General features: G+C 41.4%; 1 protein-coding gene across 1 annotated transcript in view; it reads left to right on the top strand.

The window, feature by feature from the left end:
* The window catches only part of ephb3a (eph receptor B3a), a 253,578-nt gene that overhangs the window by 225,114 nt on the left and 5,964 nt on the right, over nt 1-22,500 (top strand). The window contains exon 14 of the mRNA XM_061928803.2: nt 2,180-2,373. Within this exon, the coding sequence (XP_061784787.1) occupies nt 2,180-2,373 (194 nt within the window). The remainder of the gene's footprint in view (nt 1-2,179; nt 2,374-22,500) is intronic.

The raw sequence follows: 22,500 nt of genomic DNA, 5'->3' as shown, positions 1-22,500 counted from the left end.
TATATATATATATATATGTACAGTATATATATATATATATCAGTAGTAATTAAAGCTGCAAGCAGCGATGGCCGGGACCAACTTTGACGGCACATAAAATCCAAACCGGAGCAGTAATTAAAACTCTTTGGTCAACTTTTAATCAGAAGGGTTCAATCTCTCTCCTGTGCTAGTTTGAAGCCGACACGACAAACGCGCTCAGAGGAGATAATGTTTGAAAAAAGGTGACCGGTTTTTACAAAACTTTTGTTTTGAAGGGGGAATTGCAAACTTCCTGTTGATTTTTGCTGGGTCTTGTCAATATATGAAATGTAGGTCTAAGTGAGACATACATAGAGGTTTTTGTTTCATGTCTCTAAGACATTCCTACTGGAAGTTACAGGCAGTATTTTCTGAGTTTTCTTCCTGGGAGCAGTTGTGTCTGTGTTTTCTTACTAGGGGGCGCTGGAGCGCAATTTAGAGTTTTGGGGTTGTTGTTTTTTATTATATCGCAATTTTTGCCAGTCCTGATGTGTGTGTCCAGTTTGGTGAGTTTTGAAGCATGTTAAGGGGGTCAAATTACAGCTCAAAGAGGCAAAAGTGATTGTTTTTAGTAAACTTTTGTTTTGAAGGGGGAATTGCCAACTTCCCTGTTGATTTTTGCTGAAGGATGTCAACCTATGAGATCTAGGTCTAAGTCAGACCTACATAGAGGTTTTTGTTTCATGTCTCTATGACATTCCTACCGGGATGTTACAAGCAGTTTTGTCTGTGTTTTTTTCCTAGGGAGCGCTAGAGCGCAATTTTGAGTTTTGGGGTTTAGTTTTTAGATTAAATGGTAATTTTCGCCAGTCCTGATGTGTGTGTCAAATATGGGGAGTTTTGAAGCATGTTAAGGGGGTCAAATTACAGCTCAAAGAGGCGGCGGAATAATAATAATTAAAGCTGCAAGCAGCATTGGTCGGGCCCGCATATTTGGCAGGTGCTAGTCCTAAGTGTCCCAATACTTTTGTTCAGTTTTCGTCATAAGTGTCCCAATACTTTTGTCTACTTTTAGTCCGAATTGTCCCAATACTTTTGTGTAGTGTACCTACCTTGTCTGCATTGTGTGGGCACGCTGGTGCTTCCTGCTTTTAAGCAGCCTTCTTGAAAAAACAGCAGCATCAGCGCAGCGGCTCTTTGAAGGGTCATAAAATCAAAACCGGAGCCGGTATTAAAACTCTTTCGATAACTTTTAATCAAAAGGGTTCAATCTCTCTCCTGTGTTAGTTTGAAGCCGAAACAACAAACACGCTCAGAGGAGATAATGTTTGAAGAAAGGTGACCGGTTTTTACAAAAATGTTGTGTTGAAGGGGGAATAGCAAGCTTCTTGTAGATTTTTGCTGGGGGTTGTCAATTTATGAAATGTAGGTCTAAGTGAGACCTACGGAGAGGATTTTGTTTTATGTCTCTCCGACCTTCCCAGTGGGAGTTACAGGCAGTTTTGTCATTTTTGTCTTCCGAGGAGCAGTTCTTTTCTCCGTTTTATTCAAAAATTGCTCTAGAGCGCAATTTTTAAATTTGGGGTTAGGTTTTTTTTATTAGATCACAATTTTTGCCAGTCCTGATGTGTGCGTTCAGTTTGGTGAGTTTTGAAGCGTGTTAAGAGGGTCAAATTACAGCTCAAAAAGGCAAAAGTGACTGTTTTTAGTACTTTTTTGTCTTGAAGGGGGAATTGCCAACTTCCTGTTGATTTTTGCCCGAGGATATACAATTATGAAAACTAGGTCTAAGTCAAACCTACATAGAGGTTTTTGTTTCATGTCTCTCCGACCTTCCTAGTGGGAGTTACAGGCAGTCTAGTTTTTTTTTTTTCTAGGGGGCGCTAGAGCGCAATTTTGAGTTTTGGGGTTCGTTTTTTTTATTAAAAGACAATTTTCGCAGGTCCTGATGTGTGGGTCAAATATAGTGAGTTTTGAAGCATGTTAAGTGGGTCAAATTAGTGCTCAAAGAGGCGGCGGAAGAATAATAATAAAGGAAGAATAAAACCTTACAAATTCAATAGGTCCTTATGTCCCATTGCATAAGGACTCCCTGTGGGAGTCCTTATGCAATGGGCCATGCGGGCCCTAATAATAAAACGCATGAAATACAGTAGGGCTCTCTGTCCCAAAGGGACAATACGGTCCCTAATAATAACAATAGTCTCTTGTCCTTCAGGTGATGACAGCAGTAGAGCAGGACTACCGGCTGCCCCCGCCCATGGACTGTCCCATGGTGCTGCACCAGCTCATGTTGGAGTGCTGGATGAAGGAGCGCAACCTGAGGCCCAAGTTCTCGCGTATCGTCAACACCTTGGACAAGCTGTTGCGCAACGCCGGCAGCCTGAAGGTGGTGACCAGCACTTACTCAGGGTGAGTCAGCCTTTCTCAGCCATATGTTTCTTTTTTTTTATAAGTTAATGTTTTAAAATGCAGAAATATTGGGACTGCAGTAAGTGGAAATGGGAGACAACTTTAACACCCGGCCTATAGATGGTGGGGTTAAGGCAGGGCTTATCAATTATTCTTATCAATTAATAAATGCGTGCAATAGTCCGCTTACAACGGAGATATTCTGCCTACAAAGCGCTTAAAAAGGTTTTATACACACTGTAGGGAAAGGATTCATATGGCCCCATTCGGTCATTTTGCCATGCAGTCTGCTGAAAATGATGAAAGGTGCCACTTTACACAGCCACTCACGCCGTGGCCATAGTTGGAATTGCACATTTTAAGATACGCATCGCTCTACTGCCGTCTGGCGGCTCAAGTAGAGAGTGCACCCCAAAATTGTCACGTTTCATGTGTCAGGTAAACCGCAACAAACGGGGCCATATGAATCCCCTTCCTACTGTATATATGCAAAATTCGTGCACTATTGACTAGGGATGATGTCTGATAAGAAATTATCGAGCCTATTATCGAATCCTCTTATCGAACCGATTCCTTATCGATTCTCTCATCGAATCCAGATAGGTTGTTGTATATGGAAAAAAAACCCACAATATTTGGTTTAACAAAAGCTCACTTTTATTTTTTAAGAAAAAATAATAATAAAATAAATAAATAAATATTGACTGTTACCCCCCTAAAAAAAATAAAAAAAATAATTATTGACTGTTGTTACCCAAAGTATATTAAGTGGGATTTTTCAGAAAAACCAATATATACAGTAACAGTCATTAGACTGAGCTACGTCAGCAGCAAAAATAATGGACCGGAAAAAAACGCCTCAAGGCATGGCTATTCACCTATAGTGATCACAGAGACATCCCGTCCCACAAGAAATGCCCTGTGGGACATCACAGGAAATGAGGTAGCTCAGTCATTAGACTGAGCTACCTCATTTCCTGTGATGTCACACAAGCAGCAAAAATAATGGACCGGAAAAAAACGCCTCAAGGCATGGCTATTCACCTATAGTGATCACAGAGACATCCCGTCCCACAAGAAATGCCCTGTGGGACATCACAGGAAATGAGGTAGCTCAGTCATTAGACTGAGCTACCTCATTTCCTGTGATGTCACACAAGCAGCAAAAATAATGGACCGGAAAAAAACGCCTCAAGGCATGGCTATTCACCTATAGTGATCACAGAGACATCCCGTCCCACAAGAAATGCCCTGTGGGACATCACAGGAAATGAGGTAACTTAGTCATTAGACTGAGCTACCTCATTTCCTGTGATGTCACACAAGCAGCAAAAATAATGGACCGGAAAAAACGCCTCAAGGCATGGCTATTCACCTATAGTGATCACAGAGACATCCCGTCCCACAAGAAATGCCCTGTGGGACATCACAGGAAATTATGTCATTTCCTGTGATGTCCCACAGGGCATTTCTTGTGGGACGGGATTCGATTAAAGAACCAACTCTTTTTCTTTACTATAGTGGCCGCAATAACGGGAACCGGTTCTCAAAAAGGGATTCGAGTCCATGGAATGGGTTCGTTTCTTATCGAACGGTTCTTTTCTTATCAAACAACCGGGAGAACCGTTTTCGAACATCATCCCTACTATGGACATATTTTAACATTCATTTCATGGACGCTTAGAATGATAGATCATGTTTACTTCATGACAGCCAACCAAAAGTAATAGGACATCACTTACTGTACAATGTCTGGTCTCACTGGAATGTTGACTGATAGGATGTTTGTATATTTATGTTTGGATGAAGAATGACTCGTAGTCCTCGCGAAGGGTTACATAAAGAAGGGTAGGTGCAAACCGGCGTCTTTTCGTGTCTTTCTCGCCATTTCCGGGTCTAAGTTGGCTGTCAAAGTGGACCAACTTCTCAGTTTATGTCCACATCATTTTACTATCTAGGTGAAAGGCATTGTTTATGATACAGAACAGTGGTTCCCCAAACTACGGCCCAAAATCCGCAGGAAGTCCCAAGATTAAAAAAAAAAAAATATATATATATATATATATATATATATATATATATATATATATATGTGTATGTATACATATATATGTATGTATATGTATGTGTGGGAAAAAAAATCACAAGACTATTTCATCTCTACAGGCCTATTTCATGAGGGGGTTCCCTCAATCATCAGGAGATTTTAATGGGAGCATTCACATACCATGGTTTATATAGGGCACAGAGTGGGTGGGTACAGGCTGGTGTAGGGGCGTGGTGATTGGCTCATGTGTTACCTAGGAGGTGTTTCCGTCTGTGGCGGCATGCTGATACAATTTCGCTGCGCTTGTTGAGGGATGACAGGTCTGGACGGTAAATAATAAACAGTTTCTCTTTCAAGCATAGGTTGCATCTTTTATTACCACTATTGTAAGGTGTGCTGGATGCAAGAATTTGCCATGTTATTGAATATTCAACATTATTGTCTTTGAGGTCCCAAATGTGTTTGCTGAGTTCTGTGGTATTCCGCAGGTTTTGGTTCCTGAAAGAAGCCTTGTGATTGTTCCATCTGGTTTTAAACTCTCCCTCGGTTAATCCTACATATACATTAAAACCAGATGGAACAATCACAAGGCTTCTTTCAGGAACCAAAACCTGCGGAATACCACAGAACTCAGCAAACACATTTGGGACCTCAAAGACAATAATGTTGAATATTCAATAACATGGCAAATTCTTGCATCCAGCACACCTTACAATAGTGGTAATAAAAGATGCAACCTATGCTTGAAAGAGAAACTGTTTATTATTTACCGTCCAGACCTGTCATCCCTCAACAAGCGCAGCGAAATTGTATCGGCATGCCGCCACAGACGGAAACACCTCCTAGGTAACACATGAGCCAATCACCACGCCCCTACACCAGCCTGTACCCACCCACTCTGTGCCCTATATAAACCATGGTATGTGAATGCTCCCATTAAAATCTCCTGATGATTGAGGGAACCCCCTCATGAAACAGGCCTGTAGAGATGAAATAGTCTTGTGATTTTTTTTCCCACACATACATATATTGCGCTCTACTACGGTATCGAGCACTATTTTTTGGATAACCTTATTAAGATATATATGTATGTATATATATATATACATATATATGTATGTATATATATATATATACATATATATGTATATATATATGTATGTATATATATACATATATATGTATCTATATATATACATATATATGTATATATATACATATATATGTATGTATATATACATATATGTATGTATATATATACATATATATGTGTATATATATATATACATATATATGTATATATATACATACATACATATATATATACATATATATATATATACATACATATATATATACATATATATGTATATATATACATACATATATATACCTATATATGTATATATATATATATATATATATATATACATACATATATATGTATACATATATATACATATACCAGAGTCTGGTGTGGATGAACTTGACTGGCCTGCACAGAGTCCTGACCTGAACCCCATAGAACACCTTTGGGATGAATTAGAACGGAGACGGAGAGCCAGGCCTTCTCCACCAACATCAGTTTGTCATCTTTTGGAAGATTGGTGGAAAATTCCTATAAACACACTCCGCAACCTTGTGGACAGCCTTCCCAGAAGAGTTGAAGCTGTAATAGCTGCAAAAGGTGGACCCACATCCTATTGAACCCTATGGGTTTAGGAATGGGATGACACTTCAAGTTTATATGTGAGTCAAGGCAGGTGGCCAAATACTTTTGGCAATATAGTGTATGTACTCAATGAGAACACCTGTGAAGTGGAAACCATTTCAGGTGACTACCTCTTGAAGCTCATGGAGAGAATGCCAAGAGTGTGCAAAGCAGTAATCAGCGCAAAGGGTGGCTATTTTGAAGAAACTAGAATATAAAACATGTTTTCAGTTATTTCACTTTTTATTTTTTGTTAAGTGCATAACTCCACGTGTTCGTTCATAGTTTTGATGGCTTCCGTGACAATCTACCGTATTTTCCGCACTATAAGGCGCACCGGATTATAAGGCGCACTGCATTATAAGGCGCATAGAAGAGACGCTACAGTCCCGTAGTTGCGAGACCTGTTGTGGCTCAATATTGGTCCATATATAAGGCGCACCGGATTATAAGGCGCACTGTCAGCTTTTGAGAAAATGTGAGGTTTTTAGGTGCGCCTTATAGTGCGGAAAATACGGTACATTGTAAATCAGGCCTGGGCAATTATTTTGACTCTGGGGCCACTTTTAGAGAAAAAAAATGTGTCTGGGGGCCGGTATATCTATTTTTAGGAACACTAATACAATAATGTCTGATTGAATGGTTGATTGGCAACACTAAATGGTCCCTAGTGTGTGAATGTGAGTGTGAATGTTGTCTGTCTATCTGTGTTGGCCCTGTGATGAGGTGGCGACTTGTCCAGGGTGTACCCCGCCTTCCGCCCGAACGCAGCTGAGATAGGCTCCAGCACCCCCCGCGACCCCAAAAGGGACAAGCGGTAGACAATGGATGAATGCTAAAAACGTTATGACAGACCGCATTAAAAAACGTAATGGAATTTTACGTTTTTCTATGAATGATAAAACACTGAATATTGACAAAATATGAACGTCACACCCCCTTTCGATCGACGTATTTTACAATCAAGTGAAACGCAACACAAAGTGAAATATGAACGCGAAGGGTACAAAATAAACCCCACCTACAATCTGATACATCTGATATTTGCTGAATTTCCCCCAGGGATCAATAAAGTAGTTTATATTCTATATATCACTAAGCTTTAGAACTTTGTTGTGAAAATCTCCTTCCGCGTCTGTGGAAACGCTCCCCGCCCACACTGCTTGGTGCCTTGTCTGAGTTGCTGTGACGTCGATTACCATAGTAACTAATTAGATTACCATAGTAACATTCAATCTGGCCCGCCGGACATTCCCCCAAAAAATTTTTAGATCTTCAAGATGGAAAGTACCCCGCCTTCCGCCCGATTGTAGCTGAGATAGGCTCCAGCAACCCCCGCGACCCCGAAGGGAATAAGCGGTAGAAGATGGATGGATGGATGGATGGAAGATGGAAAGTGTAGCTACCATTATGATGTGTAGTGATGTTTTCTAATGACCGTAAGTCTTCAACTATACTAAGTCTTTCAAAGGTTGGAATCTGCGCTTTTGCATGATATATTAGTTACTATGGTAATCTAATTAGTTACAATGGTCATGTAATTAGTTACTATGGTAACCTAAGTCACAGCAGCTCAGACGAGGCACCAAGCAGTGTGGGCGGGAAGCGTTTCCACAGAGTGTTTCCAGAGTGTCCAGCCTGAAATGCGGGTGTCAGGGACAGACGTGGAAGGAGATTTTCACAACAAAGTTCTAAAGCTCAGTGATATATCAGATTGTAGGTGGGGTTTGTTTACCCTTCATGTTCATATTTCGCTGTTTGTTGCGTTTCACTTGATTGTAAAATATGTCGATCGAAAGGGGTTGTGACGTTCATATTTTGTCAATATTCAGTGTTTTATCGTTCATAGAAAAAATTTAAATTCCATTACGTTTTTTTAAGGCGGTCTGTCATGACGTTTTTAGCATTCATTATTGTGAGGTTTTGTATTAGTGTCCCTAAAAATAGATATACCGGCCCCCAGACACATTTTTTTCTCTAAAAGTGCCCCCCCCCCGAGTCAAAATAATTGCCCAGGCCAGCTTTAGACGCTTAATGTCTCCCAAGTTGGAGCGTAAAATCAGCGCGTATGACATGTTCTGACGTTCCAACCTTTTACTCAATGCAATATTTGCAGAAGTGAAACCATGCTGAGAACATGCGGCGCTCAGCCAGCTGCCCGCTGCGCACCCTCGCGGTTGGGGGCGAGCGGGAGTGAAGGGATCCTTTTTCACTTTTAGAAGTGTGTGGAGTGTGTTTTTTTTGTCACGTGACTGCCCACCCTTGCTTCAATAACGTCGTCAAGCTGAAGAATCAGGTTGGATGTACAAACCCCCGTTTCCATATGAGTTGGGAAATTGTGTTAGATGTAAATATAAACGGAATACAATGATTTGCAAATCCTTTTCAACCCATATTCAGTTGAATATGCTACAAAGACAACATATTTGATGTTCAAACTCATAAACATTTTTTTTTTTTCATATACCGTATTTTCCGCACTATAAGGCGCACCGGATTATAAGGCGCACCTTCAATGAATGGCCTACTTTAAAACGTTGTTCATATACAAGGCGCACCGCATTATAAGGCGCATTGAATAGACGCTACAGTAGAGGCTGGGGTTACGTTATGCATCCCGTAGTTGCGAGACCTGTTGTGGCTCAATATTGGTCCATATATAAGGCGCACCGGATTATAAGGCGCACTGTCAGCTTTGAGAACATTGGAGGTTTTTAGGTGCGCCTTATGGTGCGGAAAATACGGTAATCATTAACTTTAGAATTTGATGCCAGCAACACGTGACAAAGAAGTTGGGAAAGGTGGCAATAAATACTGATAAAGTTGAGGAATGCTCATCAAACACGTATTTGGAACATCCCACAGGTGAACATGCAAATTGGGAACAGGTGGGTGCCATGATTGGGTATAAAAGTAGATTCCATGAAATGCTCAGTCATTCACAAACAAGGACGGGGCGAGGGTCACCACTTTGTCAACAAATGCGTGAGCAAACTGTTGAACAGTTTAAGAAAAACCTTTCTCAACCAGGTATTGCAAGGAATTTAGGGATTTCACCATCTACGGTCCGTAATATCATCAAAGGGTTCAGAGAATCTGGAGAAATCACTGCACGTAAGCAGCTAAGCCCGTGACCTTCGATCCCTCAGGCTGTACTGCATCAACAAGCGACATCAGTGTGTAAAGGATATCACCACATGGGCTCAGGAACACTTGAGAAACCCACTGTCAGTAACTACAGTTGGTCGCTACATCTGTAAGTGCAAGTTAAAACTCTCCTATGCAAGGCGAAAACCGTTTATCAACAACACCCAGAAACGCCGTCGGCTTCGCTGGGCCTGAGCTCATCTAAGATGGACTGATACAAAGTGGAAAAGTGTTCTGTGGTCTGACGAGTCCACATTTCAAATTTTTTTTGGAAACCGTGGACGTCGTGTCCTCCGGACCAAAGAGGAAAAGAACCATCCGGATTGTTATAGGCGCAAAGTTGAAAAGCCAGCATCTGTGATGGTATGGGGGTGTATTTGTGCCCAAGACATGGGTAACTTACACATCTGTGAAGGCGCCATTAATGCTGAAAGGTACATACAGGTTTTGGAGCAACATATATTGACGTTATCATGGACGCCCCTGCTTATTTCAGCAAGTCAATGCCAAGTCATGTGTTACATCAACGTGGCTTCATAGTAAAAGAGTGCGGGTACTAGACTGGCCTGCCTGTAGTCCAGACCTGTCTCCCATTGAAAATGTGTGGCGCATTCTGAAGCCTAAAATAGCACAACGGACACCCCCGGACTGTTGAACAACTTAAGCTGTACATCAAGCAAGAATGGGAAAGAATTCCACCTGAGAAGCTTCAAAAATGTGTCTCCTCAGTTCCCAAACCTTTACTGAGTGTTGCTAAAAGGAAAGGCCATGTAACACAGTGGTGAACATGCCCTTTCCCAACTACTTTGGCACGTGTTGCAGCCATGAAATTCTAAGTTATTATTTCCAAAAAAAAAATGTGAACATCAAATATGTTGTCTTTGTAGCATATTCAACTGAATATGGGTTGAAAAGGATTTGCAAATCATTGTATTCCGTTTATATTTACATCTAACACAATTTCCCAACTCATATGGAAACGGGGTTTGTACGACATGTGCACCTAGAGCGAGAGTTTGTTAGCCATGTCGGACCAACCTTTTGGTGCTAAATATATTATAGTATGTAACGAGTCTGCACTAGTAGAAGAGCTTCGCAAATACATTTTTTTTAAAAACACGAATGATGTAATCAGGACTTGCATTGTGTAGGACAGCTGTGAAGTAGGAGGATGAAGCGTCCCCCCTCGCAGAGCGATGACTCTGCCCCCGGGGCTGGTTGGAATAAGATGTCTCCTTGAAGAAAAATATGGCGCGCCTACAAAGAAGCAAATTATATCCGCGCTTGTTGTTAGAATCCTTCGCTCTCTCTTTCAGAGCTCAAAGGGTTTTGTCGCCTCTGCCACTGACACAGTGTAACCTCCATTTACAAACTTAATTGGTAAATAGTAGGGATGTCCGATAATGGCTTTTTGCCGATATCAGACTCTTTAATTACTGATACCGATATCAACCGATACCGATATCAACCGATACATACAGTCGTGGAATTAACACATTATTATGCCTAATTTGGACAACCAGGTATCGTGAAGATAAGGTACTTTTTTTTTTTAATTAATAAAATAAGATAAATAAATTTAAAAAAAATTCTTAAATAAAAAAGAAAGTACAACAATATAAAAACAGTTACATAGAAACCAGTAATTAATGAAAATGAGTAAAATTAACTGTTAAAGGTTAGTACTATTAGTGTGCTTACGGACTGTATTCCGGCAGACTGTATTGATATATATTGATATATAATGTAGGAACCAGAATATTAATAACAGAAAGAAACAACCCTTTTGTATGAATGAGTGGGGGAGGGAGGTTTTTTGGGTTGGTGCACTAATTGTAAGTGTATCTTGTGTTTTTTATGTTGATTTAATAACAAAACAAAAAAAAACAACAAAAAAAACGATACCGATAATAAAAAAAACGATAATTTCCGATATTACATTTTAACGCATTTATCGACATCTCTAGTAAATAGAAAAGTTCGCATAGTGTAGTAAACAACGTACCGTATTTTTCGGACTATAAGGCGCACTTAAAACCCTTTCATTTCCTCAAAAATCGACGGTGCGCCTAATGCACGGAATAACTGTGGTTGTGCTTATCGACCTCGAAGCTATTTTTATTTGGTACATTTATTTGTGACCAGTAGCCTAGTGGCCTAGTGGTTAGAGTGTCCGCCCTGAGATCGGTAGGTTGTGAGTTCAAACCCCGGCCGAGTCATACCAAAGACTATAAAAATGGGACCCACTACCTCCCTGCTTGGCACTCAGCATCAAGGGTTGGAATTGGGGGTTAAATCACCAAAAATGATTCCCGGGCGCGGCCACTGCTGCTGCTCACTGCTCCCCTCACCTCCCAGGGGGTGATCAAGGGTGATGGGTCAAATGCAGAGAATAATTTCGCCACACCTAGTGTGTGTGTGTGACAATCATTGGTACTTTAACTTTTAACTATATAATGTAGGAACCAGAATATTAATAACAGAAAGAAACAACCCTTTTGTGTGAATGAGTGTAAATGGGGGAGGAAGGTTTTTTGGGTTGGTGCATTAATTGTAAGTGTATCTTGTGTTTTTTATGTTGATTTAATAAAAAAAAAACGATACCGATAATAAAAAAAACGATAATTTCCGATATTACATTTTAACGCATTTATCGACATCTCTAGTAAATAGAAAAGTTTGCATAGTGTAGTAAACAACGTACCGTATTTTTCGGACTATAAGGCGCACTTAAAACCCTTTCATTTCCTCAAAAATCGACAGTGCGCCTAATATACGGAATAATCGTGGTTGTGCTTGTCGACCTCGAAGCTATTTTTATTTGGTACATTTATTTGTGACCAGTAGATGGCAGTCACACATAAGAGATACGTGTAGACCGCAAGATGACGCCAGTAAACAACACCAAAACTTTAAATGTTCCATTGAAAATAAAGAACATTACACACGGCACTCAAAAATATGTCAAAATGTTTTAGTACGACTTTGATGCCGCACCGCTTGATGGATTGTCGGCCCATTACGGCTACCGTAGTCAAGGATACAAGTATTATTATGGTGTGTGTGTATAAGGACCGCAAAATGGCACCCATTAGCAGACATATTATGTGGCGTTTTGTTTCACAATATTATGCAAATACAACTTTTCTTACCTTCTGGTACCTGCTGATGCGTATTTGAGATCTGCATAAGTGGCTTAACCTCTTAAGGCCAAAGCTGTTTGTTTACACGTTTTTTTTTATTTCTCTTTGCTATTTGGGCTTATTGGACCCTAATTGGAATAAAAACTAAGAATCATCTTTTTATATGATGTACTTAGTCCATAAGTACACAAATGTGTACTTCATGTGTAGTGACATGCTAATTCTTATTTTTACACTTTTTTTTCCAAATTCCATTGTATGTTATGTTGTATGTTCTGACACCACCAGATGGCAGTATAAGTGTCCACATAAGTGGCCATAAGACCCCAATTCAGTAGTTTAGACAATTTTGGAAAAAAGAGCTAAAAGGTGTTGTCCACGCATGTGGCCAACTAAGCCAAATCAGAAGTGTGAGCACTAGAACTGGGTGTAGTATGGACAAATGGGGCCAATTATTGTCAATGTTTTTTTTATTTTTGTTCTTGTCTTAATCCTTTGTATGTGTTTTACACTTCTCTCATCTTTTTTTAAAAGCCTAACCAGGGGCAAGGGTTGCAAATTAGCCTGTAGCTATAAGTCTTATGTACTTTGACATCCGTTACCTATGGGTAGCAGCAATGTTGTCTCTGCCAAAGAAATACACGAATGAATGAATAAGTCTAAGTAAAGTAAATTCATTGTAGTCCGTGCCGACTCCGTAGTTGATAAGCTTCTTGTTAAGGGACATTCAACCTCTGCTGTTGCCATTTCTAATATAAAGTAGCGTAAAGTTCTAACTTATATCTCGCTATGGAAGCGCTAAAAACTACCGGTGTAGTGAGTTTACATTATTCACCCAAGGAACTTTAGTTATTAGAGAGTTCCTGTCGGACGCTTTTTCCACGGGACACATTTCCAGCGTTGTTGATGCACTAGTGCAATGTTTTTCAACCACGGTGCCGCGGCACACTAGTGTGTGCCGTGAGATACAGTCTGGTGTGCCGTGGGAGATTATGTCATTTCCCCTATTAGGGTTAAAAATATTTTTTGCAAATCAGTAATTATAGTCTGCAAATGATGTGTTGTTGTTGAGTGTCGGTGCTGTCTAGAGCTCGGCAGAGTAACCGTGTAATACTCTTCCATATCAGTAGGTGGCAGCATGGAGCTAATTGCTTTGTAAATGTCGGAAACAGCGGGAGGCAGGGTGCAGGTAAAAAGGTGTTTAATGCTTAAGCCAAAAATAAACAAAAGGTGAGTGCCCCTAAGAAAAGGCATTGAAGCTTAGAGAAAGCTATGCAGAACGAAACTAAAACTGAACTGGCTACAAAGTAAACAAAAACAGAATGCTGGACGACAGCAAAGACTTACTGTGGAGCAAAGTACATCCGAACACGACATGACAATCAACTATGTCCCCACAAAGAAGGATAAAAACAACTGAAATATTCTTGATTGCTAAAACAAAGTAGATGCGGGAAATATCGCTCAAAGGAAGACATGAAACTGCTAAAGGAAAATACCAAAAAAAAGAGAAAAAGCCACCAAAATAGGAGCGCAAGACAAGTACTAAAAGACTACACACAGGGAAACAGCAAAAAACTCAAAATAAGTCACAGAGTGATGTGACAGGTGGTGACAGTACACCTACCGTATTTTCCGCACTATAAGGCGCACCGGATTATTAGCCGCACCTTCAATGAATTACATATTTCATAACTTTGTCCACCAATAAGCCGCCCCGGATTATAAGCCGCGCCTACGCTGCGCTAAAGGGAATGTCAAAAAAACAGTCAGATAGTTCAGTCAAACTTTAATAATATATTGAAAACCAGCGTTCTAACAACTCTGTCCCAAAATGTACGCAAATGTGCAATCACAAACATAGTAAAATTCAAAATGGTGTAGAGCAATAGTAACATAATGTTGCTCGAACGTTAATGTCACAACACACAAAATAAACATAGCGCTCACCTTCTGAAGTTATTCTTCATTCGTAAATCCTTCGAATTCTTCGTCTTCGGTGTCCGAATTGAAAAGTTGCGCAAGCGTGGTATCCAAAATGGCCGGTTCCGTCTCGTCGAAGTCATCGGAGTCAGTGTCGCTGTTGTTCTGTGAATCCTGCCTTCCGGAAAGCTCGGACCACAGTTGTGACCGAAATATCTGCCCAGGCATTTACGATCCACTGGCAAATGTTGGCGTATGTCGTCCGGCGCTGTCTGCCCGTCTTAGTGAAGGTGTGTTCGCCTTCGGAGCTGTGTGAAAAAAGCCACCCGGCCTCTTCGCGTAAACTTCCCTTAACCACTCGCTCATCTTTTCTTCATCCATCCATCCCTTCGAGTTAGCTTTTATGATGACGCCGGCTGGAAAGGTCTCTTTTGGCAAGGTCTTCCTTTTGAATATCACCATGGGTGGAAGTTAGCATGGCAAGCTAGAACCACAGTGAAGGATGACTTCTCATTCCCTGTGGTGCGAATATTCACCGTACGTGCTCCCGTTCCACAGTGCGGTTCACAGGAATATCAGTTGCTGTGAAATACGGTAGTAATCCGTGTGCGGATGGAGAGATTGCGTCTTTTTATGAACCGGATCCTTGTCGCTAAGTAGGAGCCATTTTGTGGTCTTTACAGATGTAAACAGGAAATGAAACGTACGGTGATATCCGCGCGTTTTTTCTTCTTCTTCCGGGGGCGGGTGGTTGCTTACAGTAGAAGAAGAAGCGCTTCCTGTTCTATGGGGGCGGGTGCTTTCCTTGGCGGTTGCTTGCGTAGAAGAAGAAGCGCTTCCTGTTCTACCGGGAAAAAAGATGGCGGCTGTTTACCGAAGTTGCGAGATCGAAACTTTATGAAAATGAATCGTAATAAAGCGCACCGGGTTATAAGGCGCACTGTCAGCTTTTGAGAAAATGTGTGGTTTTTAGGTGCGCCTTATAGTGCGGAAAATACGGTACTTTGAGACAAGAGCTATAGTGATGCATGGTTTGTTATACTTTAAAGTCATATCCAGCAATTTTTATATATGTCTAATGATAATGTCAATGAGGGATTTTTAATCACTGTTACGTTGAAATTGTACCTAATATTGATACTGTTGTTGATAATATTCATTTTTGTTTCACTACTTTTGGATTGTTCTGTGTGGTGTTTGTGTCTCCTCTCCATTGCTCTGTTTATTGCAGTTCTGAGTGTTGCTGGGTCGGGTTTGGTTTTGGAACTGGATTGCTTTGTTATGGTATTGCTGAGTATTGTTTTGTTGGATTGATTAATTAAAAAATAAAAAATAAAAAATTAAATCGATTTTTGAAAAATGAGAATCGATACTAGGGATGTCCCGATCCAGGTTTTTGCACTTCCGATCCGATACCGATATTGTTTTTGCACTTCCCATCCGATACCGATACTGACCGATACTGGCCTACCCGAGCATGTATTAAAGTTTAAAGTTATTTAGCCTACTTAGTTGTCAGAATCATGTTGAAAAGGGTTTTAGTACTCTTGATAACAACTAGCCAGCTGAATTAGGGGAGTTTGAATAATACACAATGGTTGGTAACAAGAAACTGACCTGTTTATTCAAGGATAAACACAAAATAGACAAAATTATACATGACAAACAGAAATGGCATCATTGAAACAAGGGCTGGGCGATATGGCCTTTTTTTAATATTGCGATATTTTAAGGCCATATTGCGATACACGATATATATCTCGATATTTTGCCTTAGCCTTGAATGAACACTTGATGCATATAATCACAGCAGTATGATGATTCTATGTGTTTTGATTGATTGATTGAGACTTTTATTAGTAGGTTGCACAGTGAAGTACATATTCCGTACAATTGACCACTAAATGGTAACACCCCAATAAGTGTTTCAACTTGTTTAAGTCGGGGTCCACTTAAATTGATTCATGATACAGATATATACTATCAGATATATACTATCATCATAATACAGTCATCACACAAGATAATCACATTGAATTGTTTACATTATTTATAATCCAGGGTGTGGAGGGGGGCGCCGGATGTAAGTGTCAAAAAGACAGCCAAAAGAGTTTGATATGAGAATAAATCTAAAGTTAAAACATAGGGTAGAAATGCACCCATTTGCAGGAAATGTAGTCTTGATTTTCAACATTTTCTTTCAAGGCTTGCATGTCTACATTAAAACATTCTTCTTCATACTGCATTAATATATGCTACTTTTAAACTTTCATGCAGAGAAGGAAATCCCAACTGAAAAAATCACTAATTGTTTCATACAGTGTTGATGTGGAAATGTTTGCCTCGGCATTTTGATGGTGTGAGCGTGTGGCACCGAATGGAGATAAGCGTCTCGACAGACGTCACAATATTTGAACAATGATGACGAAAACTGTTTTCTCTGTCGTGTCGGTGTGTCGAAAATTGTTATGCGCTTATTTTTTTATTTGATTTTGTGCGTGGCATAGATTTGCTATGCGCAGAGGACGCTTAAACAGTGCGCAATTGCATAAGCGCGCACCTTAGAGAGAACGTTGGTCACACGACTGCGCTAGCATCACAGCTAACGTTAGCCATGCTGCTACCTCTCTGCTGGTAGAGGACGTATACGTACGTGGCGTATGACGTGACAGTATGTGACGTGTGTCGTGACAGTATGTGACGTATGACGTGACAGTATGTGACGTGTGTAAGAAGGTGCGCTTGCTGTCTGTGAGAGGGAGACACAGGAAAGAGTGAGAAGAGCCTGTCGTGTAATGCCAGCAGCTAAAAGCAACTGCGTGAGAATCCACAGACCTGTGGATGTGTTGAAGGTGTGCTGGAAAATGCGGAACGGAAATTAGGGAGTAGCAGAAAAGTGGAATGTATTATTTAAATCGGTGCGTTGGAAAACACGGACCGGAGTTTTTTTTTTAAAACTGGATCTGGATCGGCATTTTCCCATGCCTTGCCGATACGCATTTTTTGGCAAATATCGGCCGACATCCCTAATCGATACTGAATCGTACAACGTGAGAATGGCGATTTGAATTCGAATCGATTTTTTCCCACACCCCTAACCAAAATCATTCCAAAATTATAAGGCGCACTATCGAGTTTTGAGAAAATGAAAGGATTTTAAGTGCGCCTTATAGTCTGAAAAATAGGGTATTTGGCTAAGAAGTGACTGAGTTAACTTATTCATGGACTCTCACGCTCCGGGCGATTGTTTCTTTCTCCGGTGATTCCGACGCTTGCAGCCAGTCTTAAAGGGGAACATTATCACCAGACCTATGTAAGCGTCAATATATACCTTGATGTTGCAGAAAAAAGACCATATATTTTTTTAACCGATTTCCGAACTCTAAATGGGTGAATTTTGGCGAATTAAACGCCTTTCTATTATTCGCTCTCGGGAAGCAATCTGCCATTTATTCAAACACCGAGTCAAATCAGCTCTGTTATTTTCCGTTTTTTTCCACTGTTTTCCGTACCTTGGAGACATCATGCCTCGTCGGTGTGTTGTCGGAAGGTGTAACAACACATTCAAGTTGCACCAGTGGCCCAAAGATGCGAAAGTGGCAAGAAATTGGACTTCTGTTCCGCACACTTTACCGACGAAAGCTATGCTACGACAGAGATGGCAAGAATGTGTGGATATCCTGCGACACTCAAAGCAGATGCATTTCCAACGATAAAGTCAAAGAAATCTGCCGCCGGACCCCCATTGAATCTGCCGGAGTGTGTGAGCAATTCAGGGACAAAGGACCTCGGTAGCACGGCAAGCAATGGCGGCAGTTTGTTCCCACAGACGAGCGAGCTAAACCCCCTGGATGTCTTGGCTCACACCGTCCCTTATGCCACCGAAGATGATCAAGAGAAGAATATCGACCCTAGCTTCCCTGGCCTGCTGACATCAACTCCAAAACTGGACAGATCAGCTTTCAGGAAAAGAGCGCGGATGAGGGTATGTCTACAGAATATATTCCATCCATCCATCCATTTTTCTACCGCTTATTCCCTTCGGGGTCGCGGGGGGTGCTGGAGCCTATCTCAGCTACAATCGGGCGTAAGGCGGGGTACACCCTGGACAAGTCGCCACCTCATCGCAGGGCCAACACAGATAGACAGACAACATTCACACTCACATTCACACACTAGGGCCAATTTTTTTTAGTGTTGCCAATCAACCTATCCCCAGGTGCATGTCTTTGGAGGTGGCAGGAAGCCGGAGTACCCGGAGGGAACCCACGCAGTCACGAGGAGAACATGCAAACTCCACACAGAAAGATCCCGAGGCCGGGGTTGAACTCACGACTACTCAGGACCTTCGTATTGTGAGGCAGACGCACTAACCCCTCTCCACCGTGCTGCCACTATCTTTGAACTATTCTATGGAACTCTCTTTGAAGTATTTTATGGAACTCTTTTTGAACTATTCTACGACCTCTCCTTTTGAACTGTTCGGTAACCAAAGGCAACGCTGTTTACGACCCACTTCCCTCTGGAAGCAGCTGTGGTCAGGTGGGGGTGAGAAAGTCAAATAAAGAAGGAGGAGTGCAATCTTTTGGCAGAGCGTGGGTGACACTGTAAGAGGTTACAAGTCGACACGTTTTCTCCTCAATATTGAGTCCAAATTGAATTCTGCCTCTGTTTGATTCTTTGCCTCTTGTCTTGTTTAATAGATGTCATCAGTGTTTGAACCTGACAATCGGTATCGGTTTCAAAAAGTAGAATTAATGACTTTTTAAAACGCCGCTATATTAATTAATGAAAATTGGGCTGTCTGCACTCTCAAAGTGCATGTTGTTGCCAAATGTATTTCATATGCTGTAAACCTAGTTCATAGTTGTTAGTTTCCTTTAATGCCAAACAAACACATACCAATCGTTGGTTAGAAGGCGATCGCCGAATCTGTCCTCGCTTTCTCCCGTGTCGCTTTCGTCGGTTTCGCTCGCATACGGTTCAAACCGATATGGCTCAATAGCTTCAGTTTCTTCTTCAATTTCGTTTTCGCTACCTGCCTCCACACTACAACCATCCGTTTCAATACATGCGTAATCTGTTGAATCGCTTAAGCCGCTGAAATCCGAGTCTGAATCCGAGCTAATGTCGCTATAGCTTGCTGTTCTTTCCGCCATGTTTGTTTGTGTTGGCTTCACTGTGTGACGTCCAGAGGTGGGTAGTAACGCGCTACATTTACTCCGTTACATCTACTTGAGTAACTTTTGGGATAAATTGTACTTCTAAGAGTAGTTTTAATGCAACATACTTTTACTTTTACTTGAGTATATTTATAGAGAAGAAACGCTACTTTTACTCCGCTACTTTTATCTACATTCAGCTCGCTACTCGCTACTAATTTTTATCGATCTGTTAATGCACGCTTTGTTTGTTTTGGTCCGTCAGACAGACCTTCATAGTGCCTGCGTTTCAACAAATACAGTCACTGGTGACGTTCACTCCGTTCCACCAATCAGATGCAGTCACTGGTGACGTTGGACCAATCAAACAGAGCCAGGCGGTCACATGACCTGACTTAAACAAGTTGAAAAACTTATTGGGGTGTTACCATTTAGTGGTCATTTGTACGGAATATGTACTGTACTGTGCAATCTACTAATACAAGTTCCAATCAATCAATCAAAAGTGTGAAGGAAAAAAGACCCTTTTGTATTTCAACCGTACACCCCTTCAAAAGCCTAAAGACTGACTGCACAGTTGCTGTCTTCACAATAAAAGTGCCGCTCCATCGCGCCTGCGCTTTCAAAATAAGAGTCTCCGAAAGCCTGCGCAAACAAGCTAGCAAGCTACGGAGGTTTGCCGCCAATGTATTTCTTGTAAAGTGTATAAAAACGAATATGGAAGCTGGACAAATAAGATGCCAAAAACCAACCACTTTCATGTGGTATTAGACAGAAAGGAGGAACTTTTTTTCTCCTCCATTTTGAAAACGTGGACGTTTGTCATCACTACTGTCTGATTACGATCAATGCAAGTCATCAGAATCAGGTAATACACCAACTTATATTCTTGTCTTCATGAAAGAAAGGAATCTATATGTGTTAAACATGCATGTATATTCATTAAAACACTATTAACATGTAAACAAAAACGGCAAAAAAAATAAATATAAAATATATACTGTATATATCAATGTATGTATGTATATATATATATATATGATATGTGTGTGTATGTTACTCATCAGTTACTCAGTACTTGAGTAGTTTTTTTACAACATACTTTTTACTTTTACTCAAGTAAATATTTGGGTGACTACTCCTTACTTTTACTTGAGTAATAAATCTCTAAAGTAACAGTACTCTTACTTGAGTACAATTTCTGGCTACTCTACCCACCTCTGGTGACGTCACAGGAAAATGGACGGGTGTTTATAACGATGGTTAAAATTTAAACTTTTTTAGGGATATTGCGTGATGGGTAAAATTTTGAAAAAAAACTTCGAAAAATATAATAAGCCACTGGGAACTGATTTTTAATGGTTTTAACCCTTCTGAAATTGTGATAATGTTCCCCTTTAACTGTGTTTGCTGACAACGTTGTTTCGCCTGGCACCCGGTCTCTCTCCGGCGATGTATAATGAATGAAGCACACTTGCAATACTTTCCTGCCCGGCAGGAATCTCACATGGCGTATCCAGGTCGCGTGCCAGCTCCTTGGCTCTCGAGCACCGATCCCCCCCCCGAGGGCGAGCGCCACGCCAGGATTTGGGCTCAGCGAAGCTAATTGTGTGTGGAAATGTAATGGCTGACCTGGGTTTAATTCCCTTAATACTTGGCGGCATGCGAGGACGTGGGCGCCGGGACAGACGGCGGCCGGGTCCGCCGATGTGGAAAAGCAGGAGGTGATGGAGTGTGAGCAAAAAGGGGAGATTGAGAAGAAGCTAAAAGAGAGGAATGTGTTTAATTAGCTTGCTAATGAGCTTTTTAATGCAGCCGAGGAGGGGCGCGCCCGATGCCGAAGTGTGTGAGAGACGCATGTTGGACGACATGCCGATGATTCATTTATGGCCTCATCAGCATGCAACTGCAAGATGATGGAGGAAGAAAGCGGAGAATGGATGGTGTTGTCAGAGCGCGTCGCCGCAGCTTGCATGTATGCATGACCTCGTGTCGCCGCGGCTCCTCACCTGCCACCACGCTCGGCTAGATAGAGTCCCCGGGGAGAGAGCATGCGGAAGCCGGCGCTATCTGGAAGCCATCTCCAAGCCATGAGGGCCTTCAAAGCAAGGACGTTGGCTCGGCAACAAAGGACGCAAAGGAGCTGTACGGAATACGGTTGGATTATTAATCCGTCCCCACAGGGCCGTTTAAGGGGAACATTATCACCAGTTTGGGTTTGGTGGTAGCGGGGGGGTGTATATTGTAGCGTCTCGGAAGAGGGATTCTGGGTATTTGTTCTGTTGTGTTTACCGTATTTTCCGCACTATAAGGCGCACCTAAAAACCACAAATTTTCTCAAAAGCTGACAGTGCGCCTTATAACCCGGTGCGCTTTATATATGGATTAATATTAAGATTCATTTTCATAAAGTTTCGGTCTCGCAACTACGGTAAACAGCCGCCATCTTTTTTCCCCGTAGAAGAGGAAGTGCTTCTTCTTCTACGCAAGCAACCGCCAAGGTAAGCACCCGCCCCCATAGAAGAGGAAGCGCTTCTTCTTCTACTGTAAGCAACCACCCGCCCGCGTAGAAGAAGAAAAAGCGCGCGGATATTACGTTTCATTTCCTTTGTGTGTTTACATCTGTAAAGACCACAAAATGGCTCCTACTAAGCGACAGGGATCCGGTTCATGAAAAGACGCAATCTCTCCATCCGCACACGGACTACTATTTCACAGCAACTGCCTAAAGACTTTCAAGAAAAGCTGGCTACTTTCCGTGCATATTGTAAAAACAAGATAGCTGAAAAAAAGATCCGGCCAGAGAACATTATCAACATGGACGAGGTTCCACTGACTTTTGATATTCCTGTGAACCGCACTGTGGATACAACGGGAGCACGTACGGTGAATATTCGCACCACAGGGAATGAGAAGTCATCCTTCACTGTGGTTCTAGCTTGCCATGCTAATGGCCAGAAACTTCCACCCATGGTGATATTCAAAAGGAAGACC

This window comes from Nerophis lumbriciformis, linkage group LG33 (genome assembly GCF_033978685.3).
Source record: "Nerophis lumbriciformis linkage group LG33, RoL_Nlum_v2.1, whole genome shotgun sequence".
Lineage (NCBI taxonomy): Eukaryota > Metazoa > Chordata > Actinopteri > Syngnathiformes > Syngnathidae > Nerophis > Nerophis lumbriciformis.
The sequence above is the reverse complement of the archived record's forward strand: the minus strand, read 5'-3'. Positions and strand labels throughout refer to the sequence as shown.